Source organism: Psittacula echo (assembly GCF_963264785.1).
Source record: "Psittacula echo genome assembly, chromosome: 2".
Classification (NCBI taxonomy): domain Eukaryota; kingdom Metazoa; phylum Chordata; class Aves; order Psittaciformes; family Psittacidae; genus Psittacula; species Psittacula echo.
In genome coordinates, this window is record NC_137737.1 from 38,068,480 (window position 1) to 38,091,676 (window position 23,197).

The 23,197-nt window shown below is 39.0% G+C and overlaps 1 protein-coding gene across 1 annotated transcript in view; it reads right to left on the reverse strand.

The window, feature by feature from the left end:
* The window catches only part of ITGA8 (integrin subunit alpha 8), a gene marked incomplete at both ends in the record, with an annotated part of 110,809 nt that overhangs the window by 67,850 nt on the left and 19,762 nt on the right, over positions 1-23,197 (reverse strand). Inside the window, 5 exons of the mRNA XM_080610454.1 lie at positions 11,646-11,837; positions 13,403-13,608; positions 19,167-19,219; positions 19,403-19,459; positions 20,412-20,455. Of these exons, the coding sequence (XP_080466580.1) occupies positions 11,646-11,837; positions 13,403-13,608; positions 19,167-19,219; positions 19,403-19,459; positions 20,412-20,455 (552 nt within the window). The remainder of the gene's footprint in view (positions 1-11,645; positions 11,838-13,402; positions 13,609-19,166; positions 19,220-19,402; positions 19,460-20,411; positions 20,456-23,197) is intronic.

Genomic DNA, 23,197 nt, shown 5'->3' on the forward strand with positions numbered 1-23,197 from the left:
TTTTAAGCAATCTGTTCATTAATGGAAGCATTACATCTCTGCATACATAAATACAATGTACAGGTCAGAGGATGGTTGATTTCATAGTTTCTAATGTTTTCAGCATTGTAGCAGCATGTGCTAAGGCTTATAATAATTATCTGTCTAAAGCCATCTATTTCCCCATCGATCACCATTTGGAGTCAACAACCCCAGCACTACACTGGGCCTCGGGCACATCTTTGTTACTGGATACCAGCCTGGGCGGGGAATTTACAGGCTCATATATTTCTTCTTTTTGCTTGGAGTCCCGCACAGGGCTTTCTGGAAAGATCCAGACTGGCTTGCTGGACTACCCAGGCCTATTGGAGAAAAGCTGGAGCCAAGCAGTGAAGAAAAAGGATCAGCTTCCCTGCTGCCTCTAGCTGGAGCACAGTTCAAGAAAAACAAAGAGCTTTGTTCCATTTTCAAACTCCCTAGTGCTCAACGGGGCACCTCTTTCACTCCACTGTTACTGTATGATTTGATTTACACATGTTCAATTCAGTAGACTGAGTCTTACAACAGACCTTGCAGTGGTACAGACTGGCAACCTAAATTGATCTAAATGAGTTAATTAAAACAATACTCAGGATTGTAAACAAACCCTTACTTGCTTGCTTGCATTGTTTGAGCACTGGTTTGCTTATGAAGCCCTGAAGTCAACAAGCATGATGCTAATACCAAACTTTGATGGTAATCAGCCGGGTAGTTTGGGCCAGGTCTGACAGTGTGTTTTCCAGCACTCTGCCTTTCAGATGATGAGGATTTCACTAGTTTAAACAAGAACTCCACATGGTCAACAGCCTGTCCTACAATGAATGCCACTGAAGAATGTCAGCAGAGAGGAGCAGACATGGACAGTTTACGGGTCTGATCCTCTTTCTGTACAACACTTACATTTTTCTACTTCCATTGGCCTTAGAGAAAAAGGCTTCAGGGTCAGGAACACTTTAAATAGAAGAAGAAAAGGAGTGTTGTTTCTATCTCCTTTTTGGGTCATTTATGAGTTGTTTTCACTAGCAGCTTTATAGACAACTTGCACACAGTACCAAAACCTTTCTTTTAAACAAACAACTGATTGAGACATAGCCATCACCATAAAGGCTGCACAATGCACATGGCAGAACTTTTTCTGGCAGCTCCCCCATAGTAGCACCCATGGTAACCCCCCAAAAGATTGAATATTTTATTGGGGGTTTTTTTTGCAATTCTGTTTGGGTTTGTTTTTTCTTTTTTGTGGGGTTTATTTTGGGTTTTTTTAAAGGAAAAAAGAAACATTATGTTATGAACAGAAAGCGAAAGACAAGAAGGTTTCTGTTCTGTTGTTCCCAGTTGAACACTCTTTATGAATTCTGGAACAGACTTAACTTAGGATATGTACTGTTTCAAACCCAATAACTCAAAAGGTTTCAATACAGGGCTATTTTATGGCAGACAGAAAACAGGTAGATGTCTGAGACTTATCCAGATCCTGATCTTGTGATGATTTCATAACCTGATTTTTCTCTAAAAAATGAAGCACTCCAACCTTTCACAGGCACAAGGGAAAGCTTGAGACTGAGTAAGCTCAATAAAACAGAGCCTGTTTTCGAACCTCAAGGTAAAAAGAATGAGTGTCATATACGCTTCGCCTCACTGGTACAAGTGATCTCTAATTTCTACAGCTGTGTGGACTTAGATCCCCACTATCTCAGCATCCCCTCTTTAATATTAAAGGGGACTTTGCACATCTGCTTAATAGTTAAATCCTGGTTTCTTTGGAACAGAGTCCAGCTTTTTGAAGACAGAGAGTAACGGGTCTAAGGGAACAATTGTAGGCCCCAGTCAGCAAAAGACTGGTTTTCCATGAGCAGTCTTCTTGCATTGCCACCTCAGCCGGGTTCGGAGGCACAGCAGAAAAGATGAGGACATTCAATCATGGCGCCATCACAAAGGCTCTATTTGAGTATAATCTATTGGGCAGCCAGGACTGTGCTCATCCTGCTTTCAATCGGAAGCTCTCACTTTTTTCCCTGACATGTTCTTTATTTTCTGTTCTAAGCCATGCTCATTCTTGACCCAAAGAGCTTGAATGAATGAAACTATTCAGGAAGAGAAGTGGATTTAAGAATGAATATGCAAACAACAAAACATACTTCTACACAGTAGTGCCATATATGATCTAATATAAGGAGCAAGTCATTATATATTCCAGCAGAGCATTCACTGAAAGATCCATTAGGGATTTTGCTTTGTTTCTACTTGCTATATTACAGAACAGTAGTTTTATTCTTCTTTTTTTCATTGCCTTGTGGGGGCTTCTATACCCATCACTGGAAAAGAACCATTTTTGACATTGATATGAATCCGTGAGATTTGAATACACATCCACACTTTTAGAAGCAGAAGTTTTGAATTTCTTGTGTTCTGCAGAAGAAAAGTAACTAATAATTTCTATGAAAAAATGCATGAGATGTCTAAATTATCTGAAGTTTGGCAACTTTCCCCCCTAAGAATAGAGAGAAGTTGTCTTTAGTCATTGCTAATGCTATGCATGCAATGTCACTGATGCAAAGGTCACACCTGAAAAATAAGTGTTTAACAAGCAATTTGGAATTGCATAGCAATAAAAGCCAGCTTAACTACTTATAAGCCTTCCAGAGTCTGAAGAAGACAGTATGAAAACCTTTGCTCCTTTGCACTTGTGAAGGGTTTTTTTCAAGTCCCATAAAAGGAGAGAGAGAGAAAAAAAGAAAAAGTATAGAAGAATAAATGAGCTGTGGGGTCACAACCACACTGCAAAAACTAAGAAAATGAGCACAGAGTGACTCTGAAGGAATTTTCAACTTGAATTTCAACACAGCTTGTGGTTGTATGCAATAAAATCCCAACTGGTGTAGTTCACAGCGCTTAATCTTGAAACAAGTGTCTTTGGCATGTACTTTGCTGAAGTCAAGGGGCAGTGTGCAAAGTTCAACAATCCTAATGCTGATTTCAGATATTACTTTGCTCTGAAGGGAAGGCTTGCAAGGTACTGTCCAGTGAAGAAGATCCATTTTCTGAGATAAAATTACCATAAAAGGTCAAGGAAGGAGTATTCACAGATGGCTCTGAAAGGCACATTGGTTTTTGTAAGCTGCTCTGTTTACCTGCACCTTGTGCTGTGTGTCTGTGCCAGACCTGAAACATCACGTGATAACGGGCAGAAACTTGCCATGATGCTTACTAAGCATTCAACCAGCTGAAGGAAGTAGGAAAATCAACAAAGTCCTACCTCCAGTCTCAACAAGATATATTCATTTAATAATTTGAGCAAATTCTTTTGGTTTTCAAAGGACATCATCTCCTGTGAGAGACCCAGCCCCAGGGACTCTGAGCAGAGAGGAACATGTGCTGTGCTCAGCACCCCATACTCAGCTGGAGTCTGTCCAGCAGTCCCAAGAGAAATTGCTAAGGCATGGTATCTCATCTCACTTCACCGGAGACAGTGGCCAAGAACAACAGTCAATGAAGGACTACATAATCGGCACACACTTCACTCGTGAGAAACCCAGAATTAAAACAGTAAGATAGCTGAGTCACCTCCCCACTGCAACCCTACCAGGATACAGGCAGGGAAGTGTTGATGTCATGCACTCAGAATGATTTGCTGACAGCTTTAAGCATCATTTTGTGTATTCTGTCAGTTTAATTGCAGAGTATAAATAGGAACTGGAAAACAATTAAATCTGATCTGAGCATGGGTGCTAATGGAAATTTCCTAAAAGAGAAAACTGCGTAACTGGAAACCCTGTTAAAAAGATCTCTGTGAGCTTTTCTTGTTTTTTGTTTCCCTCAGTGCATCAGGTGCCAAAAAGGCCCATGGTCAGATTTCTGTTTGTTTTCTAGAGTTTCAGAGAGCAGTACACTCCCAAGTCTCAGTAGGAAAGGTCCAGAATAAAATTTCCTTTAAATGGCCATTACTGCAGGTTTCACTATAATAAAGGACACAGGACTATCCAGTTCAGCCAACTTTACTCAAGATTTTGAGTTAAATACTACAAACAACCACCCCTCAAATCAGAGTCATTTGTTTCCAATCATACCATTCTCAACTGCCTTGATCCTTCTCTGTTTTTCAACCATTTTGGTAGCAGGTCTGTTAACACCAAAGGGTAATTAATTCCAATGTTCCCTTTTGTCTGAATGTGTCCTTTTCGTAATAGAATGTTATTATTCATTATATCACAAATCCAAAACAGGGCAGTTAACATTCAACCACTTCAGTAAATCCCTACTTAGTGGGATTGATTGTTTTATCCTTATGTTCCACTGGGTACAATATTGTGATTTCATTAAATATCTCAAAGAATTTTAGATAAAGCATGCCTGTAAATTGCACAGATAACAATTTGCCATAAAACTAGCATATTTGTAGGAAATTCTTAGCTTGTCAGTACATTTTTGAGTGATTATTCATGTGAAAACTTAATTAGCTGGCAGAAATACTTCAGCTTTTCTGCATCTCCGGCAGAACCCACTCCTCGTTCTGGCTCCCATGACTGCAGCCCTTTGACCAAAGCAGATGCAGCTTCTCATTGATTTCATTTGTTTGTCTTCCACAAATCTCCTGGACCAACTTCATAATTTAGTCATCACTAGATTATGATTTGTGATATTGTTGGCACAATGCCTATTGTTCTCAAAAAAAATTATGAATGCTGAAGAACCCTTGCCTCTCAGAAAGAAACTTGAGGATTTTCTTCCTGCTGTTTAAGGTATTTCACAGATGGGGCTGTTCAATATTCTTATTTTAATAAGATTAGACTGGATTACTGAAGTTCTGAGGAAAATTTGTCTGATTTTCATACTTATTTACTCTTTAAAATGTTTCCAGAGTAATTTGTTTATATTAACTACATGCTATTCTTAAGAAAACAACTGAGTGTGAAGATGCCTTTATACATTTCTCTAAGCTGACAAAGGCTTGACTAAAAAGAATAATCAAAAGAACAGCCCTGCAGCTGTATTTGGATAAAAGCAGGATACCTTGAAGATGAATCTTCAGTGGCACTGCCTCCAGGGTGACTCTCTAAATTAATAATGAACACTTGCACAAGCATCTAAGCAGGCAGGAAGCAGAAACAATAGTGCATAATTCACTTGAACAATTAACTAATTAACTAATCAACAGTCTTTGAATAATGAATTCATCCAGAGCACTGCTCTGAATCCACCCACAGTGTTAAAAGAAACTGGTTAAATCATCCTGGTTCACAAACACATTTGAAGAAACTACAGTGTGCTGGATGATATGCTGCAAGGAAGTGACGGAGCAAGCAAGCAAGCTTAATGGGTTGACTAAGTTATTCATTATAAACTCTCTCCTGAGCTATAATCAGCCATCAAGTGACTGAACATACGCTGAAATGTGAGGGTGGAAACCTTACAGCCTCCAAATGCCTGAACCCTACACAGATAGATGAACCAGCTGGAAGTGTGGCACCATCATGTAGATAATCACAGACTCCAAACACTCAGTGGCGATCAGCTTTGAACAGATGCCCAGAAGCCAAAAGAAACAAAATTCTTTCCCATTAAACAGATTTATGGATATATTTTGTTCCTAAAAAAATTAAACTATGCTAAGAGAAAAAGACAATTATAAACAAAATAAACTACAATTCAAAATATATATCTAAGCTGAGGCTGTATTCCATGCTCCAGGCCTTGATGACATAAATACAGCTAAGGACGGAGCAAAGGGCTCCTAAAAGCCCCAGATTTACTGGGGAGTGGAGTGGAAGCTGTGTTGAAAGGTATAATTACATTGCTCAGATGTTCCAGCACAGAAGACTGCCAGCAAGGTTGTACTGAGTCAGGGATTTCAGAATAAATTTATGCAAACCTTGACGAGCTGCTATTACAGAGAATCCCTGGGCTATATGAACTGTGCTATGTGCCTCGTCAGTATGGCCTCAGACACAGCACGATGCTTTGCCGCGCCCTAACCTCAGTACCAAAAAAGTGCAGTACAGAATCTTGCACATAATTCCTTCCAATTACTACTGTATTTGCACTTAAACTGATCAAAAAAGCCAATCAGCTCATCTCTTAACTTTTTCACTCCATTCACTGCATTCCAGCTTTATTTCTTTAATCTGCTTTATTTTTTTACACAACTGTCAATCCAGAGTAATGGCATTAAGTCAGTATTTACTATAGCAGCATTAAGTGAGATCAGATCCTCTCCTTTGACTATGACCTCAGAACATGAGCTGTCAGAAAGCTGTGAAATGGACAGTCTGCTGAAAGATGTCACAATTACATCAGTGTTAGTAAATCAGCGTCAGAGAATGTAATGTGTCTGTGTACCATACCTGCACCATCTGCCATGGTATCATAAGATTGGCCCTAAAGCAATTGGCCCATGCCAATTAGTAGACTCCAAAAGAGAGCATGTAGCAATCCTGTTTTGGGAAGAAAGCAAGTTTGAAAGTATGGACAAGGACTGTTCAGTGGCAGTTTAGAACCAAAGACAGCATATTTAATTTACTACTATAGGTGCATCTTTAAAGGATTATTTGGTCTTTTCCTTCAAATACCAGGTACATATTGTATACTGGAGAGATACTAATGAAGTATGTTACAAAGTTTGTCAGTGTCATGCTTGGAAGACTGGGAAAGCTTCATGTTGTTTGTTCCTCTGAATAGTCACATCAAAAAGAATGGAGCTGGCTCGGTACATCCAATCTATCTGACTGTCACTCTTAATTTGCTTCTTCTTACTGCTTCCTTCTCACTAGGCCTTAACTGACTATAAAGCTTGGTCAGGTTCCGCCTAACTCTTAAATCACTACAGGGAAAGAAGCATCCATTCATTCACTACCATCACCACTGTTTGGCATTGAAATTCTTCTGCTAGGTGAGGAACAGTGCTCGATTTTTTTGACACTGGAGCTAGGGGATGAACACCATCACAGAGAAAGAGAAGCTGCATATCTTTAAAATGACACAGCTGTTAGGATGATCAGCAGAGTTTTCTGGCTCTGATGCTTCCCAGGGTTGAAAGTTTCCCACTACCTCGAAGCCTGCAAAGCAGAGACTACCATATTATCACCCCTGTCTGTGTAGATAAAGGAACAGTTCTGGGCATATAACATCTGGAGTGTCTGCGAATATGACACAATTTACAGAAGAACTTCCCTGGAAAACTGTGGGGATGTAAAACCAAGTATTGTACTTAATAACAAAATCTAACTCTTCCCTGTTGAAAGGTTAGAAAAATCCCAGCATCTTCACAACGCTGAAAGTACAGGTCTGGTACTGTTACAGTGATAACATCTATGCCAGGGCAGCTGAAGACAGATAGTCATTACACTGACAGGACTGTTAATGAGAATTAAAAGCAGCTCTGTCTCCATGCTGACCCTACTAGAGAGTTTCATTTTTAGGTATGATGTTGGCTAGTTGGTCATTCAGCTGTCTGTATCCTGTGCTTTGTGCAGTGAGTGGCTACACAGGTGAAATTAAAATAAAGTCTGGACATGAGCTTAAGCCCAGATTTTCATAACTTTAGCACAGACTCTGGTCAGATTTTAGTGTATACTCTTCCAGATAGTAGCCAGGAATGCTCCGCACCAAGGACCCTTCTCAAAAGGCAGTTTGGATACAGCCATCCTGTTTCAGTGGGCAGGAAGGTTTTGTCTAATGATGGTGAGCTGTTCTGTGACCCAGCAGGACTGTACAATTCCCTGGATATCTCCTGTTGGCCACTTCTGGAGACATGCAACAGTGCTAGACAGATCTTTCACCTATATCTGTATGGCTGCATTAAGTTCTTCACTGCCTGCTCTTCTACTCCACCATTAAATCTGTCCATGATCAGTTTTCTCCCATATTTATTATAGAGCTGGAGTCCTGGGGGGAAAGAAAGTCTTCCTCTGCCTTTACTAAATAAGACCAAGAAGCAAGAGGTGGACTCTCTCCCTTTGCTGGCCAGGAGTTGCAGGAAGATGAGGAAGGAGAAACCACCCCTCCACCCACAGGGAAACAAGAGGACTTGATCAGCACTATTAGGCTGCCTTTGTCTGCTCCCTATTTCCTTCTCTGTTCCTGATCTTATACTGGCATTTGGATGAAGAAAGATATCACCCCCTGTATCGAATAGCTGCTCTTCTCCAGAAGGCTGTGATTCACCTTCACTTTTTAGGAACTGTATTCCCCAACTTATTATTCAGCCTCTAAGAGCAGTGGTTCCTGTGCTCAATACAGTTGAGCCCAGGATGAAGCTCAGCAGTCTGTGATAAGAAGCCACACAAACAGGTGGTATCTTCTGGCTTCCAGGTCTGAGACCTGCTCCAAGAACCTTAATACATGCTCTGATTTAAAGAAGAAGATGTGAAACTCTAAAATCTCTCAAAATGCTTTTAATGCACTAAAATGAAATAGGAGAGTAACTGACATCTCTCAGCTTCTCATTTCTCTGCAGGGATGAGCCTGCCTGTCGTGGTTTAACCCTAGCTGGGAATTAAGTACCACTCTGCTGATCACTTCCACTCACCACCCCAGTGGGATGGAAATGAGAACTGGAAAATGTAAAACTGATGGGTTGAGAACAGCTTAATAATTGAACTTAAAAATATTATATTAATAAATACTAATACTAAAAGAAAAATGAGAGAGAAAATAAAACCCAAGAAAGACAAGTGAGGCACAATGCAATTGCTCACCACCCAGCCTGACCCTGAGCCTGATCAACCTCTACTGGCCAACTCTTCCCCAGTTTATATACCAAGCATGACATGCTGTGGTATGGAATACCCTTTCCAATAGTTTGGGCCAGGTGTCCTGTCTCTGCTCCCTCCCAGCTTCTTGTGCCCCTCCTCACTGGCAGAGCATGAGAGTCCTTGATTTAGAGTAGGCACTACTTAGCAACAACCGAAACATCTATGTGTTAGCATACTAAATCCAAAACGCAGCACTGTAACAGCAACCAAGAAAAAAAATTAACTCAATCCCAGCCAAAACCAGGACACTGCCTCAAGACCAATGTTAGGCTCCAGGGCATACGAGCACAGCTATAGTTATGTGAGTCCTCACAAACTGGTGCCAGTCCTAAACTTCTTGCAAGCATGATCCCTTTTTGAGCTCATATAGTTTCACACAATACCTGAACTCTAGCCATGGTAGAACTAATTGCTTGGAAAATCTCGCCTTAAGACTGGCAATACATGTTTATACCTGCAGTCCCACATCACAGCTGGCTCTCATTTCCCAGGCAATGGGAACTGAACTGCTGAGAGTGATGAGTCAGCATAATTTTGGTTTACGACATTTTTCTTTTATAAAATGGTGGATTTTATAATATACACTTTCAAAAGCTTAAATAAAAAAAAAAAAGAGATTATTTTCTTCTAATCTTTCATGACACTCTTTGAACTGCAGTCCTGACCAGCAGTTTGGCAAGCAATGAATTAAAGGCTAGTTTCCGAGACCTTCTGTAGTCAGCAAACACTCTGCCTCTCAGCTGACGTCTAAAATAAAACATCCTTCCTATTCTGTCCAATTTCAGTACCTCGTTTCCTCTTTCTACAAGAGCTGCCCTTCAGCATTTCCGTCAGGAGGTGAAGAAGAAAAGCTCTGACACGAGAAGGATTACTTACTTAGTTGCCTAGTGTGTTTGTCCTGGTCTTGCATTTCCCTGTATTATTTCCTTTTTTTTTCTTTTTTCCATAGGAAGCCATTCTATTTTTGTGCTAAAACTGTGCCATGGTTGTGTTATTTTTTCAGCACTGTTTTGGTGCTTCAAGCCTTTGTGAGTTAAAGAAGAGGTGGTTGATGGACAGTAAGGTTTTTATTCTCTGTTATTTACTGACAGATTCTTAACAGTGCTTTGGATTGATCATCCAGATATTCAGCTCAGGGGTGGAGGGAAAAGCTAGATAAAGTAAATGCAGGTTTGGTGTTTGTAAAATAAATAATTCATGTAATAAACCAAAACCATCAAACACATAGTGAGCTGATATCACAACATGAAATTCCTCAAGTAGGATGCGTAGTGGAGCCAACAATAACAGGTAGAACAGCTCCAAGAAATCTCACAACTGAACTGAGTATAGCAGTTCCTCAGTATGCATTTAGAAAGATGGAGACCCATCGCCCAAGCTTTTCACAAATTAGCTTAAAAGATGTTCCATCTAAAGTATGCTAATACACTACTTAGACTTCTACTCTTCTTTCTTCCCCATGCTGCTCAAAGATGACCTTCCTTATCTCTATCTTTTCAATCTTAGAAATGTCAGGAATGCAATATCCTGTTTTCTTTGGTTTTGCTGGGGGGCCTTGTGGGTGCTTTAGGAAATGTTTAAATGCTGAAACTTTAATAAAGAGCTCTGTTGTCCAAAAGAACCTCATTAGTCATGGACAATGAAAGACTATTAATAGTAACATCAACAATATGCAAACAAAAAGAGCAGTGTTTAAAAGCTCCTTCTTTTCTGAAAAGCTAAAGATCCTCTCACTTCACTTTTGTGATAGCCTCACTTTATCACTCTGCAGTCAGCTTTTCTGTTTGTAAAATCGTAATTTCTATTGTAAACATCCCTACCCAGAAACTCTCTTCCGCTTTCGGAAAGACACTTCTCAAGTATTTTTCAATCCATCACAAAAAAGGTAAAAGAAATCCCATTATTGACCCTTTGAAAATCACAATTTTCACTTTTGAAACAATACAACTTTTAACAACACTGTCCTTGAAATAACCCAGGCTAAAATGTGATTTCGTAGTTGTGTTAGGGAAGTAAAGACTGATAGCATTTTACTGTGGATGAACCTTTCACAAGAACAAAATATGATGTTTTACTGCACACCCCTGCTAAGGCTTCTGAATTGTCATGAAAAGAAACAGAACAGATTTGCTTCTAGAGGAGAGAGAGAGTAAATACAAGCACATTTTAAATAGCTCCAACATTCAGACTACTTAAATGCTAGGAACATGCCTCTTAAATACCTCCCTGGTGAAGCTCAACTAATGTTATAAACTTGACAAATTTGAATGCATGCCAGGTAAACTAATAAGGAAGAATGAAGGCTAACCTAAAAAGCAAGAGTCCATATAGCAAAATGAAAATATAAAAGGGGTAGAAAGACCCAAATGAAATATCTGCATTTAAGCAATGTCTTTGCATTCTCTCTGCTTTTTTGAAATGCAATCAAAGCCATTAAGGATCTATGTATAGCTCAATGTCTGTTCAGACAGCAAAAAACAATTTAGCAACACAAGCAAGTCAATCCCTTCTTCTAAAACACAGCATGTTTTTAATTAAGAAAGAATGCTAGGATGAAGGAGACCTTGCAAGTTCAATAAGCTGAAAGCATTCAATTTTTAAAAGGTGGGGGAAAGGGTTAAGCTTTTTATTGTAAACTTCACATGTTTTATGTTAATGTAACCATTTAAGCCCTTTCTTGACTTTCTGATCATGTCTTTTGACAGGAAAGGGAGTATTTGTTTTGTCTGATTTTAACTCTCAGGAAAGCAGGCTAGAACTATCCAAAAATGTCTACTCTTTATTCTGACCCCTGCCTTCCAAAAGCAGCAGTTTAGGCATGATGCATTTTCCAGAGAATGGAAGTATGAATTCCCCTTATTAATGGAAAAATCTTACCTGGGTAATCATTCTTGTCTACATCTGAGTCTCCTCTTAGAGTGAAGCCAAATCCCGAAGGCATGGACTGTGAGGCCCAGGCTCCGTTGAGAACCTGGGAAGGGTTGGTATTTAACCCATTACTGTATCCATTGTAAATGAGCACTTTTCCTCTTCTATCTTCTCCTGCAAATGGTGCACCAATAGCAATGTCTGTGGTGCAATAAAAGGATAAAAAGAATGGACACGATTAAAATAAAGCAAAAATTAAGTCCCTAAGTCTACATGCAGGAACTTCAACGTTCTGTACTTCCATACGGATTCTAGTTTTAACGCAAATATATAAAAAAGTTTGTAGTGTCTTTTCTGTCACTTTAATGACAAAAGGTTATCAAACCATCCTATGAAGGGGTTATTGCATTATACTAAATAGGCAGTCTACACTGGATTCCTCCACTGTATTTCCAGGGCATTCAATAAGCTTTAATAAACCAAGATCTAATTTAGCACCTGCTTCTACTTCCCTATTTTTAAAGAGACACAATTTATCTTTGAGTTCCTCTGTTACCCAATTAATACAGGACAGCTGTTAGATAAATTTTCTTTTTCCAGATAAAGTATTGAACATAAACAAAAAACCAAAACCCAAAAAACCCAACTCAAACATCCAGTGCTTTAGCGTGCAAAACAGAGCAATGAAATAAAATGTTTTGATCTACACCAAGCCAACATCTTATTGGGAAATGGAAATAGTACCCAGTCAGGAACTGAACAGGAAGCCTTGGGCATTATGCAGTTAAGCACTGCAATCCTTAAAAATGAGGTGTCATATCCAAGAAACACAACTCATAATGCTCATATTACTTCCTACACATGGGATGTGGAGAGAATCATGTGTCTAGATTGAGATTCAATAGCCGCACTAGCTGATTTACCTAATAGGGAGCACTAAAGGAGGATACGTATCTACAACTCTCACTTTCAGGTTCTCATCTAGCAGCTGATGCTGGACTCCTTTGCTAAACTTGACTTCAGCACTTGGAATTTGTACCTTTGCTCTAAAGGTAGAAGTACACCAAAGCTCTATAGCATCTTCAGCTATGAAGCAGAAGACTTTGTCTCTAGATCCTTCTTAACCTTCTCTGTACACTGAGAGAGAACAGTAGGAATGTCTCCTTGCTGCCTTACCAGAATGCTGGAGAGCAGGGATACCAGCCTTCCCTGCCTAGAGAAGCAGAGGGCACCTATTATTGCTCACAGGTAAAAAAGTCTCCACTGTGGAGTTCAGCTGGTCTGAACTCCATGGTGGGATTCCAGGAAAACCCTTCTGCCCACAGGGCAGCATTCAGATTTTGTGCATCGTGAACTTAAATACAATCCTATGGCTCCTGGCATGACATATACCTTGCACAGGAGCCACACACTGGTGACACTGCCCTAGAATCTAGTGGCTATGGCGCCGTGAAAAACAGCCTTCATGTTACAAAGGAGCTAGGTCCATTAATTTTTCTGTAGTGGGCCAACTGTCTTCAAGGCTACTGTACAATACACCTCCTCCAGGAAAAACTCCTTGCAGTTTCAGATGCAGAGATGCTTGCTTTGCATCTTGGAAATAAGAACTAAGAAAATATATGCAGGGAAAAACAAGCGCCAACTGACCATGTCTGAAGAGGCTAAGTAGGTACTCAAGGTACCCAAACTATCCCAGATAACTCAGCAAGTTAGTTTACTTGGACTGTTATACAGAGATATATATCACTATATTACATATAAATTACCATTATATCCATCTTGATTGAGATCTCCAAGGTGTGTGATTGCACTGCCAAATCTACCGAACACTTCAGTGCCTGTCAGAATTTGTGCATCTTGAAAGAGGAAAGCACTTTCTTGCAGGTACAGATAAACTTGCCCAACTTCTTTAGGTTTGCTCTCAAATTCTCGTTCCATAAAGAGAGGGGCGCCAACTAAGATATCATCTAAACTGGAACAGTCAAATGAAAACCAGTGTCACTTAGATATTGAGTGTAATCCACACAGTTCATGCATTTGTTAAACAGGAAGCTGATAATTATCATCATAGAGTCATAGGCTAACTGAGGTAAGAAAGCATTTCTGGAGTTCTAGTTCAAACACTTGGTCAGCTAGGGAAGGCCATGCCAAACCCAGTTTTGAATATATCCATGGACGTAGACTCCACAGCCTTTCTAGGCAGCTACTTCCAGTGTTGGATCACCCTCACAGCAAAAACTTTTCTTCCTAGGTTTAAATGGAGTTTCTTGCATTTCAATTTATGCCCACAACAGACACTGAAAAGCTATACTTCGAAGCTCATGATCCAGAAGTCAGGGATTAAACTAAGAGGGGAATCTGTGTTAACAGAGCAAATTCTGTCTGCTAACAGTGCTAGTGAGAGAGAATTTTATTATAAAATCTAGCTTTTAAAAATGATACATGAGTAAGTGAACAATAGAAAAATTGCCACTTTCCAGCAGATTTTTGAAGTAATATACATAAATCACAGAACCACAGACTCATTTAGGTTGGAAGGAACCTTGAAGATTATCTAGTTCCAACCCCCCTCGTCATAAGCAGGGACACTTTCCACTAGACCAGGTTGCTCAAAGCCCCACCCAACCTGGCCTTGAACACATCTTAAGTCTTTTCCATCCAAAGCTGTCCCTTCTCTTCAAAATGGAAACATTATGAAATTCTTTAAAAAAATGAAACGTGGTTAGAGCATCAATTCATAGAGAATGCCTCCCTACTAATTCAAATGGAAGCTGGGAGACAAAGCTTTATTTAAGAAAACACTTCTGTTGAATATTAAACACATGAGTAGTTGCAGTGCTCATGTAATTTGCTGTATTAAGTGTTAAAGGGAAAGGACATAACAAAATCACAAAAATATGAGGCTTAGAGGGAAAAGTCCTTCTTTTCCCTTAGTACAAGAATCAGTAGAAGAAGATAGACTAATCAAATGATATTTTGCATGTTGTTCTAAATGGGGGTGTTTTGAAACATGTTATCAACATTCATTTAGCAGGGAAAAAAAACCCTTTAACTGAACAGTAAAGAATAAAATAAAGCAAGATTTATAGACACATAACAAGCAGAAATATTCTTAATAAATTATTCTGAGATATGAAATGATTGTATCAGATTAATTTTTGAAGGTTGCTCAAGCCCATATAAAGTAATAGGATAATTTCAATTATATTCAGTAGACGTTGCTCATCCATATTAAGGAACTCTGTTATTGTAAATAACTAGTGCTACTTGATCCCAGAATTTTTAATTTAGAAAAAATATTCTCTTGCTTTAATTTTTTTAAAATTTTGTTCAAACTATATCAAACTTGTAGAAAACCTTATAATATTCCTAATTGTGATGTCTTCACAAAGGCTTTATCCGTTAGTAAACCAACTAATAAAATTGCATTACATTGTTTTCTCCATTTTGAAACTAAAAAAACCCTATGTGATTTGGGAGTAGCTCAGCTAAGATACATATCATAGAATTTTGTACAGAATATCTCATCTAGAAGCCTTTTAATCACAGTGTAGAATTTACACATTCTATAAATTGTGACAAAGTACTTCTAGAAATGTTGTTTTCCTGTTACGTTTTATAGCATATTTCCATAAAGGAAACTGTAATTCAAAATGTCAGGTCCCTTCAGTACAGTTGTTCTATTCTTTATATGTCAGATTTTACCCCATGGCATGAATAACTTAAAAAGGAAGGAAGCAGATCCTGACTTGACATCAAAGGTGGGATTTTCCTTTCACACTAAACATCAAAAGTCCTCCTCTACTAATGAAAGTTGTTCATGGTTGGGACAGAATGTCAGCTGAACAGTCACCACGAAACAATAGCAACAACAAAACCAGATCATAAATGCTCCTTTTTTTTTTTTTTTACAAGTTATTTTACATATGTCATGTACTAAAAGCATTATACAGTATTACTAACATCAGTTACTATTCTATTACATTGCAGTCCAGACACTTCTAGTAAGATTAGGACTCCACATATGCTATATAAACCACGACATAAAAGATGAGCTTTGCTTCAACGACTATTTTACAAATGAAGGATTGTAAAACTAAGGGCAGATTTTTTTTCTGAGTGTTAAAGAAACAAAAGATTCAGAGCCAGGAAGCTCCCAGTACATCGATGTAAAATATGTAGATACCTAGGCACCTTTAAAACTCTGGTCCATAGAGCAACATCCACAGTGCCTACAATGGTGAACAGAGGTAGACTATTTATCATCCACAGTGGCCTAAAATTCAGCAGAAGCCTAACCCAGAATACAAGATTCGCCAGCTGAGGCACAAAACAAGCAGACAGGAAGGAGCTGGAGTCTGTTGTGCAGGGATCACAGTATCTCAGCTGGAAGTACACAGTGCTGGGTTTATTTTTCTAGGAAAATTTCTACTTTGTTAAAATAAATGACAATGACTGTCTAAAATACATGAATAGGCCAGGGACCAGGGACCAGAACCCAGTAACTAAGACAGCTCGACTTCTGATGTGCTGAGGGAAAGGTGGGAGCAAGGCAGTCATCTAAATTTCATTGACATTTCTAAACCGGTCACAGGCAGCAGAGCTACCTCCTGGAACACCCGCAGCGCTTAGTTTGCTTGACCTCCAGGTCTTGACATGTCCCACCCACACCAAAACCTTCCTTTCCTCACCTTCTTGATTATTCCCCTTCTCTGTCAGTGCTGAGCTCTGTAGGTCAAGGCAAGCTGCTTCAGCAAGCCCTCTGCAAGAAGGAATTCTCCCTCAGGCAATTCTAGCGGTTTGAGTTTGGTTTGGTTTTTGCACTGTCACTGCAGTGTACTGCAGCCAGAGAGGAAGGATTCTTCAGCTACCCCTCTCTCTCTGATCCTCATTTACTTATTCCTGATTTCTCTCCAAATGAGTCACAAGCAAGCAATTGCTGTTTACCATGCTTTATAGTCAGTTTCACCTTTCAGCTCCTACCATTCAAGTATCTAGACATCAAGCAGTCAAAGGGGGAGTCGTTTGTTGAGTTATGAGTATCTATGTGATTAGAATCATGTGTTTTTGTTGTTCAAGAAGGATATTTCAATTGGCTTTTAAATTGTGGGAGTTTATATTCACAAAATTAAAGTTCTGAGCCGTATTCAGGTTCATGTGATCCCTTTTAAAAGCCCGTAAGAGCAAAGCATAAGCAAAAGCCCCTGGACAGTAATATTAAACCATAAAGTGCAGTTCATTTTGCAATGGTACTTTTAACTGGTTCATTAGATTTATTTCAATACTGCACTAAGAAGTTGCAGTTAATATAAATCATATATTTATTTTGTCCAGCACAATAAGGTAACTAGCCAGTACTGCTTCCCTTCTGTTAACAAAAACTTTAAAAGGCACAAGCTGACCACCTGCTGAGACTGTATGCAGTTCCTTTGTATCCTGCCAAGCAATAAAAAGCAGGAGTATGGGAAATGTCAGAAGGTCAAAGTATAACTATGGAAAGCTTTGATAAAGGCCAAATAAAAGACCAGTAAACAGTTTATTCCACTATTTTTATTGGGCTGTTTCAGTCTAAATTGGAAGTGTTCTCTTCTTCCTCTTTACTAGGAATGTAGTCTGTAAGTTGATAGCAAAGTTGTTTTGTTAAGTTTCATTGTGGATTTCTCATCATTATCACTGGGCAACTGAATGGTAGTTCAAATAATATCCTCAATTTCCCTATTCTGCCTACAACCTGATGTGGTGCAGATAAAACTGTAAGAGTCACCCCAGAACACCTTAAGAACTGCTGGAGCAGAAGGGTATACACAGCTTTTTTGCCTAGGGTAAGCCTAATCACTGAGCCTTGTCTTCAGTCCTGTTACAGCAAAGCATCATTCCTATTAATCTTTTCAGCATATAACTTCATCAGGTTTCTCATACTGATAAAGCCATCACTTATCGTTTATCCTTAGATACACAGAAAACCTAAGTGAATTTGAAGCGGTCATTTCCCTTTTACTTTTTTTTCCTCTCTCTCTGTGTTACTCTCCTTTTCAGATAAATATTTGTATCAACTATATGTGCAAACTAGCGAAGGCAGACTACACATCTAATCAGACATGTTTATCGAGTAAAGCTTTTTGAGTTTTGTTTTCTGTGGGATGTTTGGATCTCAGAGAGAGTCATCAGATTTCTTTTAAGATATAGACTGGGAGACCACACAGGCCTCAACAGCAGTTTGATTATATTATTGACATAAACTGTGGTCTTAGAGGTCCACAGAAAATATGAGACCTGCCAAGTAGTCCTGTGGTTCACAGGAAATAACCTGCACAGGAAGTAGTTTGGTTCAGTGAAAAGTTAAATAGCAAGTTCCCTAAAAGTCTAATGAGAGTCTATTGTAACTTAGATTAATGTTTCTCCACGCTTTCACATTGGTAAAGTGCTATGGTACTATGACAAAATTTGACCTCAGAAACTTGGAAAGATCTGAGTACTATGAAGCAGCTGAAACAGCTGAAACTTCTTTTTTTGTTATTGTTGTTACTGATTTCAGGTTTGGGGGTTTTTTTTGTTTGTTTTGTTTTGGAATTGCAATAACATTTTATCACCTTATTATTTTTCTCTTTTCTTGTATCCTTCATTATTTAAAGGGTCACTAGTTACTGAAGAGAAGCAATGATTTAGTCCAGAAGAAATATTTAAGGCACTATGTTTAAGCACATAATAAATCATCATAAGAAAAGAATATGGAGCAGACACATCTGAGACATTTTACAATAGGCAAGAGTATGCCGCAGCTCTAAATATAAACCTGGCTCACCCCTGTGGATAATTCCAAAGCTCTGAGCTTCAGGAATTTTCATCTCCTTGCTAGAAAGCTAGTATCAATATTCACTTGCTAAAGTCCTAATCTTCTGAAATATTCAATCAGACTTTACATGAGTTCAAAGTTAGCAAGTGGTTTGCTCAACAGGGCCTGAAATCCCTGAGTGCCTTAAGCATGATCCTGGGAGCCGAGCAGCGCTCTCCCTCAGTCAAGCACAATGCTGGTCATAACAACTATGGCCATTGACACTTTTTGGTCCTCTGGATGATGAAAATAGATGGCCAATCAGCAGGTGCTGGAATGAGGAGCTTTTAAAACTGAGAAGTGAAGCTATGGATGGTTCGCATGTGAGAAGGCTTACCTGCTTTTGAGAATGAGAGAACGAATTGTAGACTTTCACCTATCTCTTCCCAGTAGTAGCTTGCGCTGTTTATTCGCTGTTCTATAAGGATCTGTTTCCTAAGACATTAGACATTCCTGCTCTGCTACACTGTTCTGAATAAATATTCAGGAAGACAAACTCACCCAAACTAGGCCTGCAAATACTTGTGCCACTGTGATTGCAGAAAGATAAGCCTACATGGACAATTAAAATTAGAAAAGCAGAGAAGCCAAGAGAAGCATTTTGAGGTACGAAGCACCTGAAAACCTATGTCTACTAATAAATATCAGGCATTGCTTCTATGAATGTTCAGTGGAGCTGAATATATTTGGTAACCTACCCATCATTGTTAACATCAGATACTGCAACAGTGTACCCAAAATAAGACGCCATCTGGAAATAAAAAACAACAGATAGGCTTTCACATATCAATTTAATTTTTTTTTTCTACTGATAATCCTCTTTGTTTCTATGGTCATTAATTCTAAAATCTATTATATATATATTTGAAGCTATGTTAATAAAACTATATCCTCTAGAGATATTATATTTGATCACATAGTTGTTTGATATTACCTGTTCACCAGTGAAATTCTGGATAAAGGTCAAGTCTGAAGAATTAATAATTGAGACCTGGTAACAGAAAAACATGGAAAGTTTCAAGCACAACATCACTGCAAACCAATCTGTCACACTGTGGCCAAGAAAAAACAATTCTTTTCTGTCTCACCACAGTTTTCCTGTATGATCTTGAACAAATCACTAAGACTTCATGAGTCTCATATAAAATAAATAAATATATAAATAAAATGGGGAAATAAATGGGGAAAAGACTGCTTCCCTTCCTTACTGGACACTGAACAGAAGCAAATCAGATTGTCAGCTGATCAGTGACTACATTATTAGGTATGAAAACAGGAACTTATACCATAAAGAAATATATGCATACTTACATAAATATATATGCACACACATACACACCTTTCCTCTGAAAAATGGTATAAGTTCCAGAGACACAATGATTTCTGGGTTCACAAAACTAGAGAATGTGTCTGTGGCTAGGGTCTCTGTTTCCCAGTCAGGTTAGTTCTGAAACTTTCTTTTCCTATGAGGTAACAGATGTATCCACATACATATATCACTTTCTCCCATCACTTCTAACTTAGTATTTTGCATCTCGTATTCAGTGTATATACTTAGAGCACTTAAAATAAACAGTGGGTATGAATTATCTGAACTTGGACTTCTCACCACTGTGGACACAGCACTGCACATGAAATATGCTAACCTAAGGGTAAGCTCAGGTCTGATAACACTCACTAGGTATAAGGATTCTGGTCATACTCCAAGCATGCTTGAAATTGCCTATTGTAAATAGACTTCAGAAGGGACTAAGCACTTAATATTCAAAAGTAAGGCATTTCAGCCCAGCCAGATAAGCCTGAGAGTGAAAGTCAGTAGCATTTTTCTCTTATTAGAAAGTTTAGGAACAAGGAGACAGAAAATATAATGTAGCCTTTAGCCCTCCAAAGAGTCTAACTGCCTCCTCAATATAAAAAGGATAAAATGTGGGTCCAGTACATACATAGCCAAAGTTCTGCGCTCCCCTTGGGACTCCAGCAACCAACTCTGAAAGGATAAACAATCAAACAGAGAACTGGTTATGCCACACGAGTCGTACATGCAACATGTATCCCATGCCACTTAAATCTTCCTTGATATATAACACTTAGGATTTTGATTTGTTATCTGTATCAGAAGCACCTGCAAATCCCTTAAAGACATTTACTCATAAGTTTTTAACTTCCCCTAAGTGCATCTCGTTGCATGAAATAGTATATCTTAAATTTTGAATACACTCATCCAGACAACTCTTTCTGCCTAGCATCAGTTAACACAGCACTGCATAATAAAGCTCTTAGTAAAATTCAGCTTGTTATCTGACAGCTGTGGATTGACGCAAACAGAATTCGTTGTGGCATCACACATTAGAGTTCAGAAGCTAAACACAACTGTCCTTACAAATACTTATTTCTTTCTGATTGCACAACTGTTTGTCTCAGCTACTATTCTGCTTGATGCCATGAAAGTGACAAGTTCTGCACGGGCTATCTGAAAGCATTAAAATGAAGTTTTTGTGAGTGACATTGGAGTGACCCATTGAACAAGAACATGATGCATTTGGTCTAGCTGCCTTACAGGATGTAATTCTGCTCAGTGGTGAAATCTCAAACAACTAGTGGAAAAAAATGGGGGGGGGGGGGAGGAAGTAAGAATAGAGCAAAGCCACAGCCTGCAGTCTTACTGTCTAAACCTTCCCTCATTAGGATATCTACATTAGAAGACAGCAGCAGTAACTTCAGACACCAGAGAACCTCAGACACCTGCCTGTACTGACATAGCATTCCTCTGTTCCTCTCTGGATTTATATCCTCTCCTGTTGAATGTGTTTGGTCAAGGGGAGAGGGAAGAAATAATGACTTATTGAACAGGACATGGGATGATTCCCAATTTTTTTGAACCCATTATGGCACAGGACAGTAAACTCTAATTTATAGGGATTAGGCAGCAGCAGTTCTGAGGAGCTGGGTTCATTTGTAGAAAGGTGCTATATCCCTATTGGTTTTGTGAGTCTGGACTATGGGGCTGTTCACCTCATCAAGAAAGCTAACCCTTAAGCAATACTTTCTGACTGTCAGCCTAACACAAAAACATAGGTCTTTAGGTATGAAACATCAGAATCACAGATATTTTCAGCTCACTATATGTTTGAAATCAGGTAAAATTTCATAATACCTACAAAAAACTAAATCATGGACAAATTTCTACTTATAACTGACTATTTTAACACACTACCAAACAGACAGCTGCGATGGGAGCTTTCTTTCTAGGCTGGATTCAACTTGCAGGAACACAACAAAACTAGCGTTCAATTTCTAACACACCCAGAAAACTTACTTTACAACTTAAAAATCAGACAACATTCAGCTGTCACAGCACTTTGTGCTATGGGTTCAGCACATCAGTTAAGTGAGGTTTAAGTCTTGTTGGTATTTAGTTAAAGCCTCAGTTGTGTTCCAGGAACTACTGCTGCTAAACCTAGCCCCTGCAGGATGGACTGCTCTGACTTCTTGTCAGGTAACTGCAGAACTATGTTTCTGGAGCTGCCACTTTCCAGGGCAGTTTTCTCTGGTCATGTGAAATTAATAAATATCCTATGTCACCCTTTGCCAGAGGGAACAACTTGAACCTCAGCGTTTGAGCTGAATTCTAAGTGATGTAATGACATTCCGCACATGTAAGAAAAGCTTTATACTGCAATTTTGGTCGAAAGTTGTTCCTCAGTGCATGTTGCTCTACTTCATCAAAACATGAGTGTAGACTGCTAGAAGGTGGTGTTTTACTGATCATGAAACATTTCAAGTGAAGGTTTTACAGTGATGTGTTTAAGCAATGCTATTAAGTATGGGAAAGTCTGGTTCTTTGTTGATGACAGTTGCTGTCTAAATGGAAGCTGTTCTAAATATGTCCTGTATCAAACTTACTTGATCCAATAACCGTTACAAAGTCTCAGGCATGATTCTATATTCAGAGATTTCTGAATTCAGCTTTTCCTAATTCAAGCAAAAATTGAACACCTCAGCTTCCTGCAGAATGTTTTCTCTCCTTCTAAACCCAGCTTTTAATAAAAGGAATTCAACTCTTCTGTCTCCTGATGTTAAATGGTAGGGGTATGTTAATGATGTTAAATGCTCAGGGTAGGAGCAAGAGCACAGGGAACTGATTCTTACAGCATTATGCCTGTGCAGGAAAATATAATGTATGAAAAGGACCAGTTAATGAACTGCCCCAGGCACCCCATCCTTAAGGCACATGAATTGGAACTAGGGAAACTTCTATAGAGCTGCTTTCACCAGTAAGAGATAGCATGCTGGTATAGACACCTGTCTTTCTCCAGAAGCATCTGAATATTATCTCCTAGCCTGGGCTGTGATGTTTATGTGGCAGTCAGAGGTGTGCTTTTAGCATGCACAGACATCTCCAAGCTATGTTGCACCTGGTCAGCCATACACTGAGGTCCAGCAACCTCTATGCAGGTGAGTAACTTGAATATGGACTGAAAGATTGTACAAGACTGCACTGTTGGCTCTACATGTTACAACTGGTCACCAAACTGGCTAAATAAAATGAGCTTGGATGGCTCCACCTACCATGTTGTCACAGCTCTAACTGCTGAACAGATGCATGGCCAGAATACCTTAGCAACAGATTCAGACTTCTGGCTTACTTACATTCTGCTCTGTTAAGTTATGTCTTCTAAGGAAATATTTGCTTCTGAGAATATTTGGTACAGATAGCTTAAATCTCACC